At 37.1% G+C, this 13,229-nt stretch overlaps 1 protein-coding gene across 2 annotated transcripts; it reads right to left on the bottom strand.

Annotated features, from left to right (window-relative positions):
• Positions 1 to 3,435: 3,435 nt before the first annotated feature.
• LOC123524038 (thioredoxin-like) lies at positions 3,436 to 13,223 on the bottom strand. Of its 2 annotated transcripts, none has more exons than XM_053539298.1 (5): positions 13,120 to 13,223; positions 6,973 to 7,077; positions 5,087 to 5,155; positions 4,727 to 4,792; positions 3,436 to 3,792 (listed from the first exon to the last, which is right to left on the bottom strand). In XM_053539298.1, the coding sequence occupies exons 1-5, from the start codon at positions 13,141 to 13,143 to the stop codon at positions 3,724 to 3,726; spliced, it is 333 nt and encodes a 110-aa protein (XP_053395273.1). In that variant the 5' UTR covers positions 13,144 to 13,223; the 3' UTR covers positions 3,436 to 3,723. The 2 variants fall into 2 exon arrangements, with proteins under 2 accessions (XP_053395273.1, XP_045157846.1); XM_045301911.2 differs by lacking the exon at positions 13,120 to 13,223 and adding an exon at positions 7,297 to 7,821.
• Positions 13,224 to 13,229: the final 6 nt, after the last annotated feature.

Here is a 13,229-nt window from a genome sequence, read left to right as displayed (position 1 = left end):
GCAGATGACCCATATCAATTTTGAGGTCAGTAGGTCAAGGTCGCAGTGATCCGGAACAGTTGGACCGTTTCTAGACGATAAATTGAGAATGCTTCGGCCTAGAATCATGAAACTTAATAGGGAGGTTGATCATGACCAGCAGATGATTCCTATTGATCTTGAGATCAGTAGGTCGAAGGTTAAGGTCACAGTGACCCGGAACAGCTAAACCATTTCTGTACAATAACTTCGATAACTCAGTTTAATAGGGAGGTTGATCATGACCAGCAGATGACCCCTATAGATTTTGAGGTCAGTAGATCAAAGTTCAAGGTCACTTTAACCCAGAACAGTAGATCTTATTTTGCCAAATAAGAGAATGCTTTGGTCTAAGATCATATTTGATACGGAGGTCACTTGTGACTGGTAAATGACCCATAATTATTAATTTGAGGCCAGTACATCAAACGTCCAATGCACAGTGACCAAATAATTTCTGTTCCTTGTGCATTAACTGAATGCATCAAGTGGGGTGAGGGGGATTTCGTGTTCTACGAGCTCTTGTTCCAATAGGGTTTCTTGGCCCTTGTTTGGGGCCACTAAAAAATAGAAATACATGAGTAGATGTGTAAACATTTTTTTCTCATGAACTGCTTGATGGATCCTCATTAAATTTGGTCTGTAGCATGACTAGTTTTTAAAAGTCCTCTCTCAAATTTATTGAAATGAAGGCACCCAGCCCCTTTAAGGTGCTGCTAGAATTACCTTTAAATGACGTTTTACTATACACTGCTTGATGGATATTCATTAAAGTAGCCTCTGTATTCCTCTTACAATTTTGTTTAAACTTTGTAATATCATTGTATGGTCCGCTGCCAATTTGATCAAGTGGTGGCACCCGACCCATTTTAGGGACCCCTAGAGCAAAAAATAGAAATAGCTTCAATGAACGACGTGCTGGATCTTCACCAAACTTGGTCGGGAGCATTATTGTTAGGTCCTTCCAAACTTCCTCAACTGGGGGCATGAGGCCTCGTTTTAGGGGCCACTAGCGTTAAATATAGAAATATCTTGAAATAACATCTCGCGGACCTCTGAACACAGATAACCATTGTAGAGACCGTCAGGAGTACCATCAGCCTGCTCCAGTGGTCTGAGTGTATTTTTCCTTCATATTTTAAAGACCTTAGAAGCATGTAGTGTTTGGATTGTTTGTCATCTGTCACCCTAATACATGTAACCAATTTCTGCTGCCTCTGGAACTAATGACACCAGGAGCAAATAATGGTCCTCTTCCAAAGTTGCACACTCTTTAGCCTGTTTAAGCGCTTATACTCAGGTGGGCGACTTAGGGCCATCATACTTGTTTTTGTTGGGTTTAACATCGCACCGACACAGTTAGAGGTCATATGGCGACTTTCCAGCTTTGATGGTGAAGGAAGACCCCAGATGCCCATCTGTGCATTATTATTTCATCACGGCCGTGCACCTTCCGTAAGTCAGCTGGATGGCTTCCTCGCATAAGGAATTCAACGCCCCCGAGTGAAGCTCGAACCCACATTGGTAAGAGGCAAGTGATTAGAAGTTGGAGACCTTGACCACGGAGGACACAGTTTGGTTCCCGGGGTTGGGTGTTTGTTCTCTCCCACGACTGAAAAGGATTCGTTATGTATGAAATCACTCCTTCACCGGAAAAGTTGCTGTTTCTGGCAGAAAACAAGTTTATACTTGTACAGAATCCAGGAACGTTGGTTATGTTACCTGCCCGTCACTGCATTAAGTAAACTCGGAAGAGGTTTAATTTAGCTGTAGTCGCCCATAGCCCATATTTCCGGAATGAATACTTGCGAAAGACTTTCTGGTTCAAAATGTGGCATTCTACAACGCGATTTAAATGTAGCTAACATTTAGCTTCAGGCAAAAATATCGGATTTTACAGTAACTAAAATACTATTGAATGTTGCACTGAATCCAAAGCTTACAATTTATTTTTTTTTAATGCCGAGGTTTACAGTATATGGCCCTTCTAAATTTCCTTTCTTAAATAATAGCGCATGGCTGATTAACGGTTAGTCAGTTCCACTAAATATGAAATTATCAAGTGATACTGTACTATACATTTGCTGTTCTGTAACAAAGTGGTCAAATAAACGATATTTAAGCACATCTTACCGAATGAAAACAATCTTCAATATAAAGTGTCTCGGGATTAAATTGCGTAAGATATTAATTTAAGGACCATAACTCTGGAATAGAATCGCCTAACTAAATTTTGTTGAGAATATATGGGTTGACTTAAAATTCTATGCTAGAAAAACACAAAAATGGCCATAAGTGGCTGCAGTAAGACCGATTGGATCGAAATTCTGTGTCTGTGGTTGATCATAATGACAGTGCCTGAAATGTTTGTCTCACAAGAATTCGTCATATGCCCTGTATTGTATATTTCGGGAAACATCCAAAGGGCCACAATTCTTGAAAAAAGAAAGGCCGGATAAAATGTACACAAGTAATTTTTTACAGGCATTTCCAAAATGGTCTTTGATCAGTCCTGTACCGCTTAGATCAAACCACAAAAGTCTTATAATAGTTAATTGGTCCAGTTAATTCCAGTCCTCCTTAGGAGCAATCTGTAGTCAAACTTTTGCACTCCCCATGCACCATATTCAATTAGGGCTGCAGCCAGAAACTTTGGCCACCATTCTTCGGTAGTTGTGAAACTTGTCATCTCTAGTACCTATTTAGATGTATAGCTAGCTCATTGTCTTGATGGAATACATATATTGGTCAAATCTCCTGGAAGACTTTTAAATTTTTAGTTCTTTTGACGATACTTGCTTTCAAACAAGTCTTTAATCCTACAGCAGTAGAAACTCAAGTTCTTAGATATCACAGCTATAGCTTCCACCTTAAAACTTAGTCTCATGAGAAGTAGCAAAGTTTGTCCACCAACCATTGCAGATTTAGAAGTCAGCTTCATATGTTGATTTGTTCAGTCCTTTTACATTCAAACCTGTGGTTAAGACCACCTCTGAACAGAGACCATCGGGTTCTAAATATCGCTGGTTTTGTTTCTACAGTGAATAAAGACCACTGTTTGACTCTCCTAAGGGTGGTCTTTGAAGAAACGTTTGATTGTATTTGAAATAAGACAGCAAAAAGTCGGCGCATAGATGACATCTGTCTTCGTATGTGCAACTGCCTTGATAATTTTAGGTGTTGCAAATACTGGCCTTTTTTTGGAAATTTTCTACATCACTTCAAAACACTTTCTTGCACCGTAACAAAATTTTATGTTTGGGACTTGAAAACCTCGTGTACAACTAAGAAAGACCAAGAATTGGAAAGGTTGCGTAGCACGTAACATTTGGACGGACGGACAGGCGAAAAGACGCCTACTATTAGCATATCTCGCCTGATACACTTTTGGCGGCGTTGATAAATGGACAACCAAAATTATAATCTTTACACAATTTTTATTATCGTAGATCATAATCATATTATTTGGAAAAGAGGCTGGTGTATAGGTTTTCGTTAATTCTAGTCTGGAACATTTCATAAAAAACACATTTTGCGTTGTATTATATTTTCAAAAATACGTGTATAAATAAAAAAGTTTTTAGGTATGCTTGTATATACACGACATTGACTTTCTATTGCAGAAACGAAAAACAAATACGAATGATAACGTAACTGTCCACAAACAGGCGTACTCCCAAGCTATAATCAGGACTATGATCTATTTTAATCTTGCGCATGTTCTCTTATTTTTTGCTCCAGAAGTTTACCATTTGCTCCAGCAAATTCGTCTATCTGAAAAGAAGAAACATTTAATTTAGAAAATACCATGTCCAAATAGATTAAACTGAACTCCTTCATTTTGACGCCGATATGATAGGACTTGATGAAAATATTGATATTTTTTCAGTGGTATACGTTTGTTTGAGTTTACTATCTAAATTCCATTTTGAATGTACATTTTAGCGATTTTGGACACCATGCGGGCTTAAAGTTTTAAATTACAGCTTCAGTCTATTTCTTGTTGTGTCAGAGATTTTTTGTAAAATGCTTTATAAGACGTATTAGAACTTATACCAACGAAAATCGCATTTTGGCTATGAAATAAAAATGATTAGAGATACATGTATTTTCATAAAAAGAAGAAATATCTTGTTAAAGTCATTGACCTTCAATTCGTAGGACAATAAAAAAAGAAAAATTTTAGATATCAGGAAACTATTGCTATATTTCTTAAGAAGGCATTGGAACTTAGTTACTGGCAGATTATATGTTTTGGAAACATATATGAGAATTAGTTGAAAAAGCCATGTTAAACAGCTATACGCCTTAGCTATATTGTTCATACGGAGAAATGGCGGAGGACTTCCGAAAAGGTAATCCTGTCAACATGGGTTTTACGGCGCGTCAACACAGACTGTCAGTACTATAAATGACACCAATACAGATTAGATACGAAAATAAAAATACCTACTGGAATAATAGAAGTGCAGCAAAACCAATTGTTCAGACCTTTTTAGTCGCCGATTATGATCATACAAGGATGAGACAGCCTTTTTTACACAAGATTGTCCCAGAACCACATGGGACAATACAGTCCTTAGTATACATTTTGTCAGTTCAAAACCGCACACTAGAAACCAAGACTAATAGGGAAAATCAACACTTTGATGCATTTCTCATATATTTTCATATGCTCTCTATTGTACATTTAAGAAATAAATAATACCTTTTCTCCATGTTGATAGAACACGAACATTGGCATGCACTCTATACCAATCCATTCTGCAATATCCTAAAAATAATAATATTTATATTCGCTTATTTGGCTAAAAACAATGAACATGTTAAATTCAATTCAGCGACTGAGCATGTATTTGTAACTTATATCATAGTTATGACAAAGGCATTATGTTTACGACGATCAAACGCAAAATAAGTTGCTGAAGAACGAACACCGAGAAAAAGACCCTAAGGTGCGTTATGATACGCATTAAAGCATGGATCTCGCATAAAAGTTTAGCACTGGAGGGAACATACATGCTTGTGCTCATTTATTGTACACAAAACAAAGGGAAAAATAACTTACTGTTGCCTCATCGACATCAACCTTCACAAAAACTAGTTTGTCCGACACTGACGGATCTTTAGCCATTCTCTGAAAAAGTACAGCTGCAACACTTCAGTTTGCCACAAATAACTAAAATTTTGTTTTACAGGATTGTTACGGTACATAAGTTTTGTTTTCAGCATTTTTTCATCGGACGATTAATTTTCCTAGAAGTGTCTTATCACTTGATAATGTGCCCTAATGTAGTATCAGACCCTTGATATGAATTTTTAATAATTTTGCGAGTCCCTTGATGCTGAAATGGAATGTCTTCTCAGTCTCTTGATAATGAACCAGAATGTCTTAACAGTGAATGTCCCTCGATAATAAAACGGAATCTCTTATCAGTCCCTTGATAATGAACCAGAATGTCTTAACAGTTACTGTCCCTTCATAAAGAAACGGTATGTCTTGTCAGTCCCTTGATGATGAAACGGAATTTCTTAACAGTGACTGTCCCTTGATAATGAAACGGAATGTCTTGTCAGTCCCTTGTTGATGAAACAGAATGTCTTAACAGTCCCTTGATAATGAAACGGAATGTCTTGTCAGTCCCTTGATGATGAAACGAAATGTCTTGTCAGTCCCTAGATAATGAACCAGAATGTCTTAACTGTGACAGTCCCTTGATAATGAAACGGGATGTCTTGTCAGTCCCTTGATAATGAACCAGAATGTCTTAACAGTGACAGTCCCTTGATAATAAAACGGAATGTCTTGTCAGTCCTTTGATAATGAAACGGAATGTCTTGTCAATCCCTTGATGATGAAACGGATTGTCTTGTCAGTCCATTGATGATGAAACGGAATTTCTTAACAGTGACTGTCCCTTGATAATAAAACGGAATGTCTTGTCAGTCCCCTGTTGATGAAACGGAATGTCTTAACAGTCCCTTGATAATGAAACGGAATGTCTTGTCAGTCCCTTGATAATGAAACGGAATGTCTTGTCAGTCCCTTGATAATGAAACGGAATGTCTTGTCAGTCCCTTGATAATGAAACGGAATGTCTTGTCAGTCCCTTGATGATGAAACGGAATGTCTTAACAGTCCCTTGATAATTAACCAGAATGTCTAAACAGTGACAGTCCCTTGATAATGAAACGGAATGTCTTGTCAGTCCCTTGATAATGAAACGGAATGTCTTGTCAGTCCCTTGATAATGAACCAGAATGTCTTAACAGTGAATATCCCTTGATAATGAAACGGAATCTCTTGTCAGTCCCTTGATAATGAACCAGAATGTCTTAACAGTGACAGTCCCTTGATAATGGAACGGAATGTCTTGTCAGTCCGATAATGAAACGGAATGTCTTGTCAGTCGTTGATAATGATTCTTATAACTTGTCAGTCTCTTGATGATTCTGAATAACTTGTCTGCCTCTTGGTGATGAACCTGAATATCTTGTCAGTCCCTTGATAATGGCACTGATTATTTTGTCAGTCTCTTGATAATGGCACTGATTATTTTGTCAGTCTCTTGATAATGGCACTGATTATTTTGTCAGTCTCTTGATAATGGCACTGATTATTTTGTCAGTCTCTTGATAATGGCGCTGAATATTTTGTCAGTCTCTTGATAATGCTTCTAAATATCTTTATAATGAACCTGAATCTGAATATCCTGTCATTCTCTTGATAACGAGCCTGAATATTTTGTCTCTTAATAATGAATCCGAATAGTCTTTTGATAACGATTCTGAATATCTGATCAGTCTCTTGGTAATGATTCTGATTATATCGACAGATAATGAACAATTCCTACATAATGAACAGCGTCTAGGTAAGCATGCACCCTAAGCACTCAAAATTGAACATGAACCAGGCACACTTCGAACCCTAAGGAAAAGTCAAATCAGCATTACCTCAAAGACGGGTCCAACAATCTTACAGGGTCCGCACCAAGCTGCCCAGAAATCTATAACGACTTTTTTATCACCACACTCCTCCAAAAATGCTTCCAGCTCATCCTGAATTTGAACAACAAAAATTAGATGACACTACGAAGTGTAAACAAAACGTAAATGTCATTATTTGTCAAATTATTTATTATCTTTGTCCTCTAAACAGGTTTCCCGTCAGATTTTGTCGTTTTCTAATTCATTGCAAATATATCTCCTCTACCAAGGTCAGTTTTTACAGCATATTTCATCTTATCGTTTTTTAGAAAGGAAAAACAGAAGACTTACCAGATTAAAAATCTCGTGCATGATTGATTTATATATAGTCCTCACTGGTCACAAGAGAGTCGAAAACTGCAATCTTGTAGAAAAAACAATGTCAACGACTGTATAGCGTAAATTGCAAATCACTTTTCAATAATCATTACCAAGGTAACGCATTTCTAAATCGATGGTGTTAGTGATGGAATGAATAATGCTATAATGACTTCCAGAACGAGGTCTTCTTAAAGAAGGAGATTAAGTCAAGGTATGTAGAACATCCGTTTATCTTCTAATTAATCAAGAGATTCACCGGAAGCATTGAGGATCAAGTTTTTCCTGCAAAAGGAGTTTGTTTATTATAGTGCCACACGTCTAGAAACGGTTCGTCATTTTCACTTACGAGGCACATTTGACTTGTACATATCAGCCTCCCGAATACTTCGCTTTAATGCCAGGCAATCGGTTATCATTCTCTAACAAGCTGGTGACTCGCCGGCCACACCGGTAGGCTCTCAGTGGCATACGAAACTTCTACAGGCAGATTATTTAAACACTATGCTAGTGTGAAGTGTGCCTGTAGGACAAGAGATGTTACAAATGGAGTAATATACCAGATCATCAAATCTTAGGGATGTAAAAAAAACTGTTCTGAGTTTTATTCTAATATCTATTGTACATGTTTCATGCCTGCCTGAGTCTTCATCAAACTTAGTCTGTGACATCGGTATTAGGTCCTCTCCTAATTTTGTTCAAATGGGGTAGGGAGGGCACGGACCGCTAGAGCTTAAATAGAAATACTGTGAAATCATAAATATTCGTTGGGGACTAATTTTCGTTGATTTCATGGTTGAGTCAATCCATGAAATTTAATCACAACGAACAAGTAAAATTCCCATTCATTTTATGTTTAAAAGTTGAAATCCACGAATTCATATCCCCGCGAAATTGCCGTTTTGACCAAAACCACGAAATTAAATGATTTTACAGTACATTTGAACGACCTCTTCTCATGAAATCTAACTCAAGTTTACATTTAGGTTACCTGTTATTTAAATTTAGATCAATAGGTTCTGTAAAAGCTATATATTTTCTATTTGATCGTCGTAAATGTTGACAGAATGTTTGTTTCTATGAAATCTAGGTCAAGTTCTAAACTGGGTTTCCTGAGTTCTTAAAGTAATTCAATAGCTAAAATCGTAGAAAAAAGTCTTATTAACACACTTGAAACCATATTTTCCAATTCATCATTATAAATCTTTATCCGAATGTTTGCAGGTTTCTATGAGGCGTTAGTCAGGTTTTACGGTTAAAAGGTCAGTAGGTCAGTAGGTCAGTTCTTAGAAAAAACTTGTTAACACACTGTTGGCCACCTCTACACAATCATTACTAATCTTTGTCAGAATGTTTGTCTCTATGAAGTTTAGGTCAAATTTATAAGTAAGGTTACTGGAGTCGAAAACTAGGTCACTAGGTTAAGCCACTGAAAACATTGGCCAAAATTCCTACTTGATTTGCATAAAACATTGTCAGAATGTTTGTCTCTATGGAATCTAGGTCAAGTATTTACGGATTATATAGGTCGAGAACTAGGTCAATAGCATCATGTGAATATTTGCTTGATCTTCATGAGACTTAGTGGCAACGTTTGTCTGTTTAAAATCATGGAAATTTGTAACTTGGGTAAAAAAAACACTAGGCCACTACGTCAAATAATTGAAAAACTTGGTTAATGATCTACCTGATTTATATATGGCAAGGACAGAATGTTTGTCTCCGATCTAGTCTAAATAATTTCACACAAAAAATGTCTTCGGTGACCCTACATCAAGTTTGTTTTGTCCAAACATGGCCACCAGCGGGGGTATTTTGTGTGGAAGGTGAGGGTCTATAGTAGTATGTTATGATTTTTTTTCTTTTACTTGTTCAACCAGTAGACGCTGCCAACACCGTTTACACACGTTCACTTTATATTTAAGACAATTTACGTGCCGCAAATTAGTACACTATATAATACAATCAACGCATTAACATTGGCAAATACTAACAAATTAATCGATCGCTCTTTTGGAACTTGAAATAATGTAATAAACAATTTGTAGGCTTTTGGAATATCATAATAACTGTAGCTTTGACCTACTGTCATTCCTGGCATTACTGTTTAAGCTCAATGCTGTTACTGTAACATGACTTATTTTGATGTTATTTGGAACTGCTACAGAATTGAATTCCAGGGATTTTTCCTGTCATTTGGAATTTCCAATCGAGCACATCTACAGAATACTACTTCCAAGACGGATCGATAGGATAACTGTATATTTCTTACACTTGATATTTGAGTATGATGAGCCTATATCGTGAATAAATTTCTGAGAGCGGCTTTAGAAGGTAATATTACAAATATGAGAGAACACTTCTCTGCTGATTTAGACGTCAATACATGTACAGAACGACGCCTCCATTTTCTTCCAAATCCGGGCACCTTGACGTCGTGTCTGAGCTTACCAAGTATGGGGCAAATGTCAATAGTAGAACTAAAAAAGGAAACACCGCCTTGCAAGTGGCTTGTTTGGTGGGAAACACGAACATTGTTGAATATCTCGTTCAGTCAAAAGCAGATATAAATGCTGCTAGTTGTTGTGGTATTACAGCCTTGTAAATGGCAGCCCAGGAGGGACATGCTAGCATCGTTCGCTGCCTTCTCGACAATGGTACTTACCAAACAATTTCGACAACAGACGGCTATACTCTGTATAACGTAGCAGTCCAGCAGAAACATGACCATGTGATTAACATATTGAAAGAAGACAAAAAATGTATATGCCTAAATGATAATCAGTCAGATTTGTATTCAGAAAATCGCCATAACTGTCAGTGTCAGAAGCCAGAGTCCAAGTACTGTGATACACCTTAACAGCCTGCAAGAAGTATGGACAGTAACAGTACATGTTCAGTCATATAGAGAGGGAAAGTACATAAAGTTTTATCAAGAAGACTGTTGCATTCACAACAGTACATTACATGATGACGGATATAATTTTACATAGAATTACAAGTGATATAATTCGGGGAATGAACACTGAATTAGAAGGCATGTTCAGGCAACTTCTTCTCTTTTCCTCTTTAGTAGAACAACAAAAAAATGTAGACAGCCGTAAAATATTAATGCACAGAACTGATTTCGCCGATAAGGAACAACCCCTCCTCCATCCCCGGATACTGATAAAACTGTGAAGGTTTCTCTATATCTCCTATATATTATTGAAAAAAAAAATCCTGTCTGATCATATGCTAAATGAATCATTATATATAATTAAACATAAGATATTTTGATGCTCTAAAGAAATATGGTGAAATAGATTTGTCGGGGCCTCCGTGGCCGAGTGGTTAGAGTCGTTGACTTCAAACCATTTGCCCCTCATCGATGTGGGTTCGAAACCTCATTTGGGGCGTAGAATTCTTCACGTGAGGAAGCCATCCAGCTGGCTTACGGAAGGTCGGTGGTTCTACCCAGGTGCCCGCTCGTGATGAAATAGTGCACGGAGGGGCACCTGGGGTCTTCCTCCACCATTAAAGCTGGAAAGTCGCCATATGACCTAAAATTGTGTCGGTGCGACGTTAAACCCAACAAAATAAATAAATAAGAAATAGATTTGTCAAAACTAAGCATATGTTTACCGCACACATTTGGAATTTTAGTTTCAAGCGTCTCTCATACGGACTACACAATGCATCTTCAGCTTTTTAACTGGTTATGGTTAATTGTTGTACTGTTTCATATTTGAAAATATGGTAAAGGTAAAGGTCTTGTTTAATATAGTGTCACCCCTATTGAAAGGGAAAGCCAATTTGGGTTATGAGACACCTTTATTGTGCGTACCAATTACCTCCCAACTCCTACCACTATACCAGGCGCCAGGCGGATAGAAGTCGGTAACCATTCATTTAACTAGCCCGCGGCTTACGAACCGGCCTTTTCGGAACAAGTCCCATGACAAACATCCCCCGGACGAACGCTCCCCATATGGGGCTCGAACCTTCGAACCTTCGATCTCGAGGCGGACGCCTTAACCACTGGGCCACGTTGACCGGTATATGAATAATGAGGACATGACAAGTAAAATTATGACAAGATCATTTGTGTTAACAGTACTTTTCACTAGGCTTAAAATACAACTCAGGTAATACATATATACCTTAGCACGGTATGAAAATACAACTAAAATTTGGAGTTTCTTAACAATCGACTGTTAGGCTACTGCAAGATTCTAATTATGAATGTAACTTTATACATATACAGTTCATTCATATATTTAGACAGGTTAAAAAGGAAGTAACTATCGAAAGATAGAATACTTTAGTGAAAGAAGGACATTGGATAGCTTTAAAGTGTTACAATGTACCAGTGTTTAGTTCAAGTTTGTTTTAGGAGCTCAGTACAAATACTTATACTCGTCTTTCAAATTTTAGAAATTATTTTCACTAGACATAGGGATGCCAAATTTAACTTACAACGTAAGAAATATAAGTTGGCTGAAACGCGTGTTGAACACTGAATTCCAGCGTTTCATAAAGATCTGCACTGAACATTGATTATCTGATTATGAAGAAAAGGCATGTGATTTCCTACTTCAGTATTTTTTTAAATCCTTATTTCTAATTAGAAATGTACTGATAAGCTATAGCTTTTCCTCTATTTTACTTTTAGCCATTGCTTTAGCAAATGAACTACCAATCGTTTGAGTTTTCCTTCTATTTCTATATGACCGCAGCACACAAATATTCTGGACGTGCAAAAAATAGTACTAAATTTATTTTTTATAATCTTGGTATTGTATGAGTGTGTGAGCAACTGAGGACTGCTGTTTTATGATTAAACAACAAAAACAAGCAGCAACGAATTCTAGAATAATTGTGAACTTTATATTCACATTCGAAATCGCTCTAGGGTTAGGGTTTAGAGTTAGGGCTAGAGTTGACACTGGCCCCACCCTGGGGCAAACTTAGTTTTACACAGAGTTGTATAGGTAAAACCTTTAAAAAAAATCTTGATTTGAACCACAATGCACAGAGCTTAGATATTTTGCATGCAGCATTGTCTAGTGGACCTCTACCAACATTGTTCATACCATGACCGTTCTATGCACAATGATGTTGGTTTTTCAGGTGTATCGGTTGAAATATCACTTAATAAGCACTGGCTATCAATCCTTTCAGGGCTTTGGTAAGGTAAAAAAAAATGTTTTTTTAATGATATTCAATTAATTAATTGCATTTGGTCTTGTTAAAATTCGCCTTTGTGATACAGATGATACTGTGAAAGAATTCAGTTCACAATATATGTTTGTATGATAAATAATTTCAAAGAGATACTGTAGAAGTAGCCTTTAAAGTTGTTAGTATGTGTACATTGAATTCAATTTAATAAAACACCAATCTGACTGAAGTACATCTCCTATTACGCTACGCATAGGATCTGAGAACGACCTATTCATAGCCTCGTTCTGACGACCCTTTCGCTAGCCAATCAGAGCCTAACTTACAACATCTTGCAAATCTACATGTAGCCTTGACTTTTGATATTTATAATTCTTATGTCGTAATGTATCAGATAGCCGGCTAGCTCAGTCGGTAGGCCACTTGCTTTGTAAGCGATGGGTCCCGGGTTCGAGCCCTAGAATGACCGCACATTTTTCTTACTCTTTGACATTCGAACAAGTCGTCTGATTGGATAAAATAAAAATAGCAATACTGGAAATCCAAAATATACAGAAGACGAATGTGAATGGGTCGTTCTCAGATCTTCGTTTAGAAGATCAAGTACTTTAGTCAGATTGATAAAACACCTACCTGCTCCATATGCGATGTGCACATTGATGTGAATATTCGTTTAGATACTGTTATCAGTCAAGTGATTTCTTTCTATTAAAAAGGTAGATAGGTCAATGGGTATTTAAATA

The sequence above is a fragment of the Mercenaria mercenaria genome, chromosome 3, assembly GCF_021730395.1.
Source record: "Mercenaria mercenaria strain notata chromosome 3, MADL_Memer_1, whole genome shotgun sequence".
NCBI classification, from domain to species: Eukaryota; Metazoa; Mollusca; class Bivalvia; order Venerida; family Veneridae; genus Mercenaria; species Mercenaria mercenaria.
Note: the sequence above shows the minus strand (reverse complement) of the source record. Positions and strands in the feature narration are given on the sequence as shown.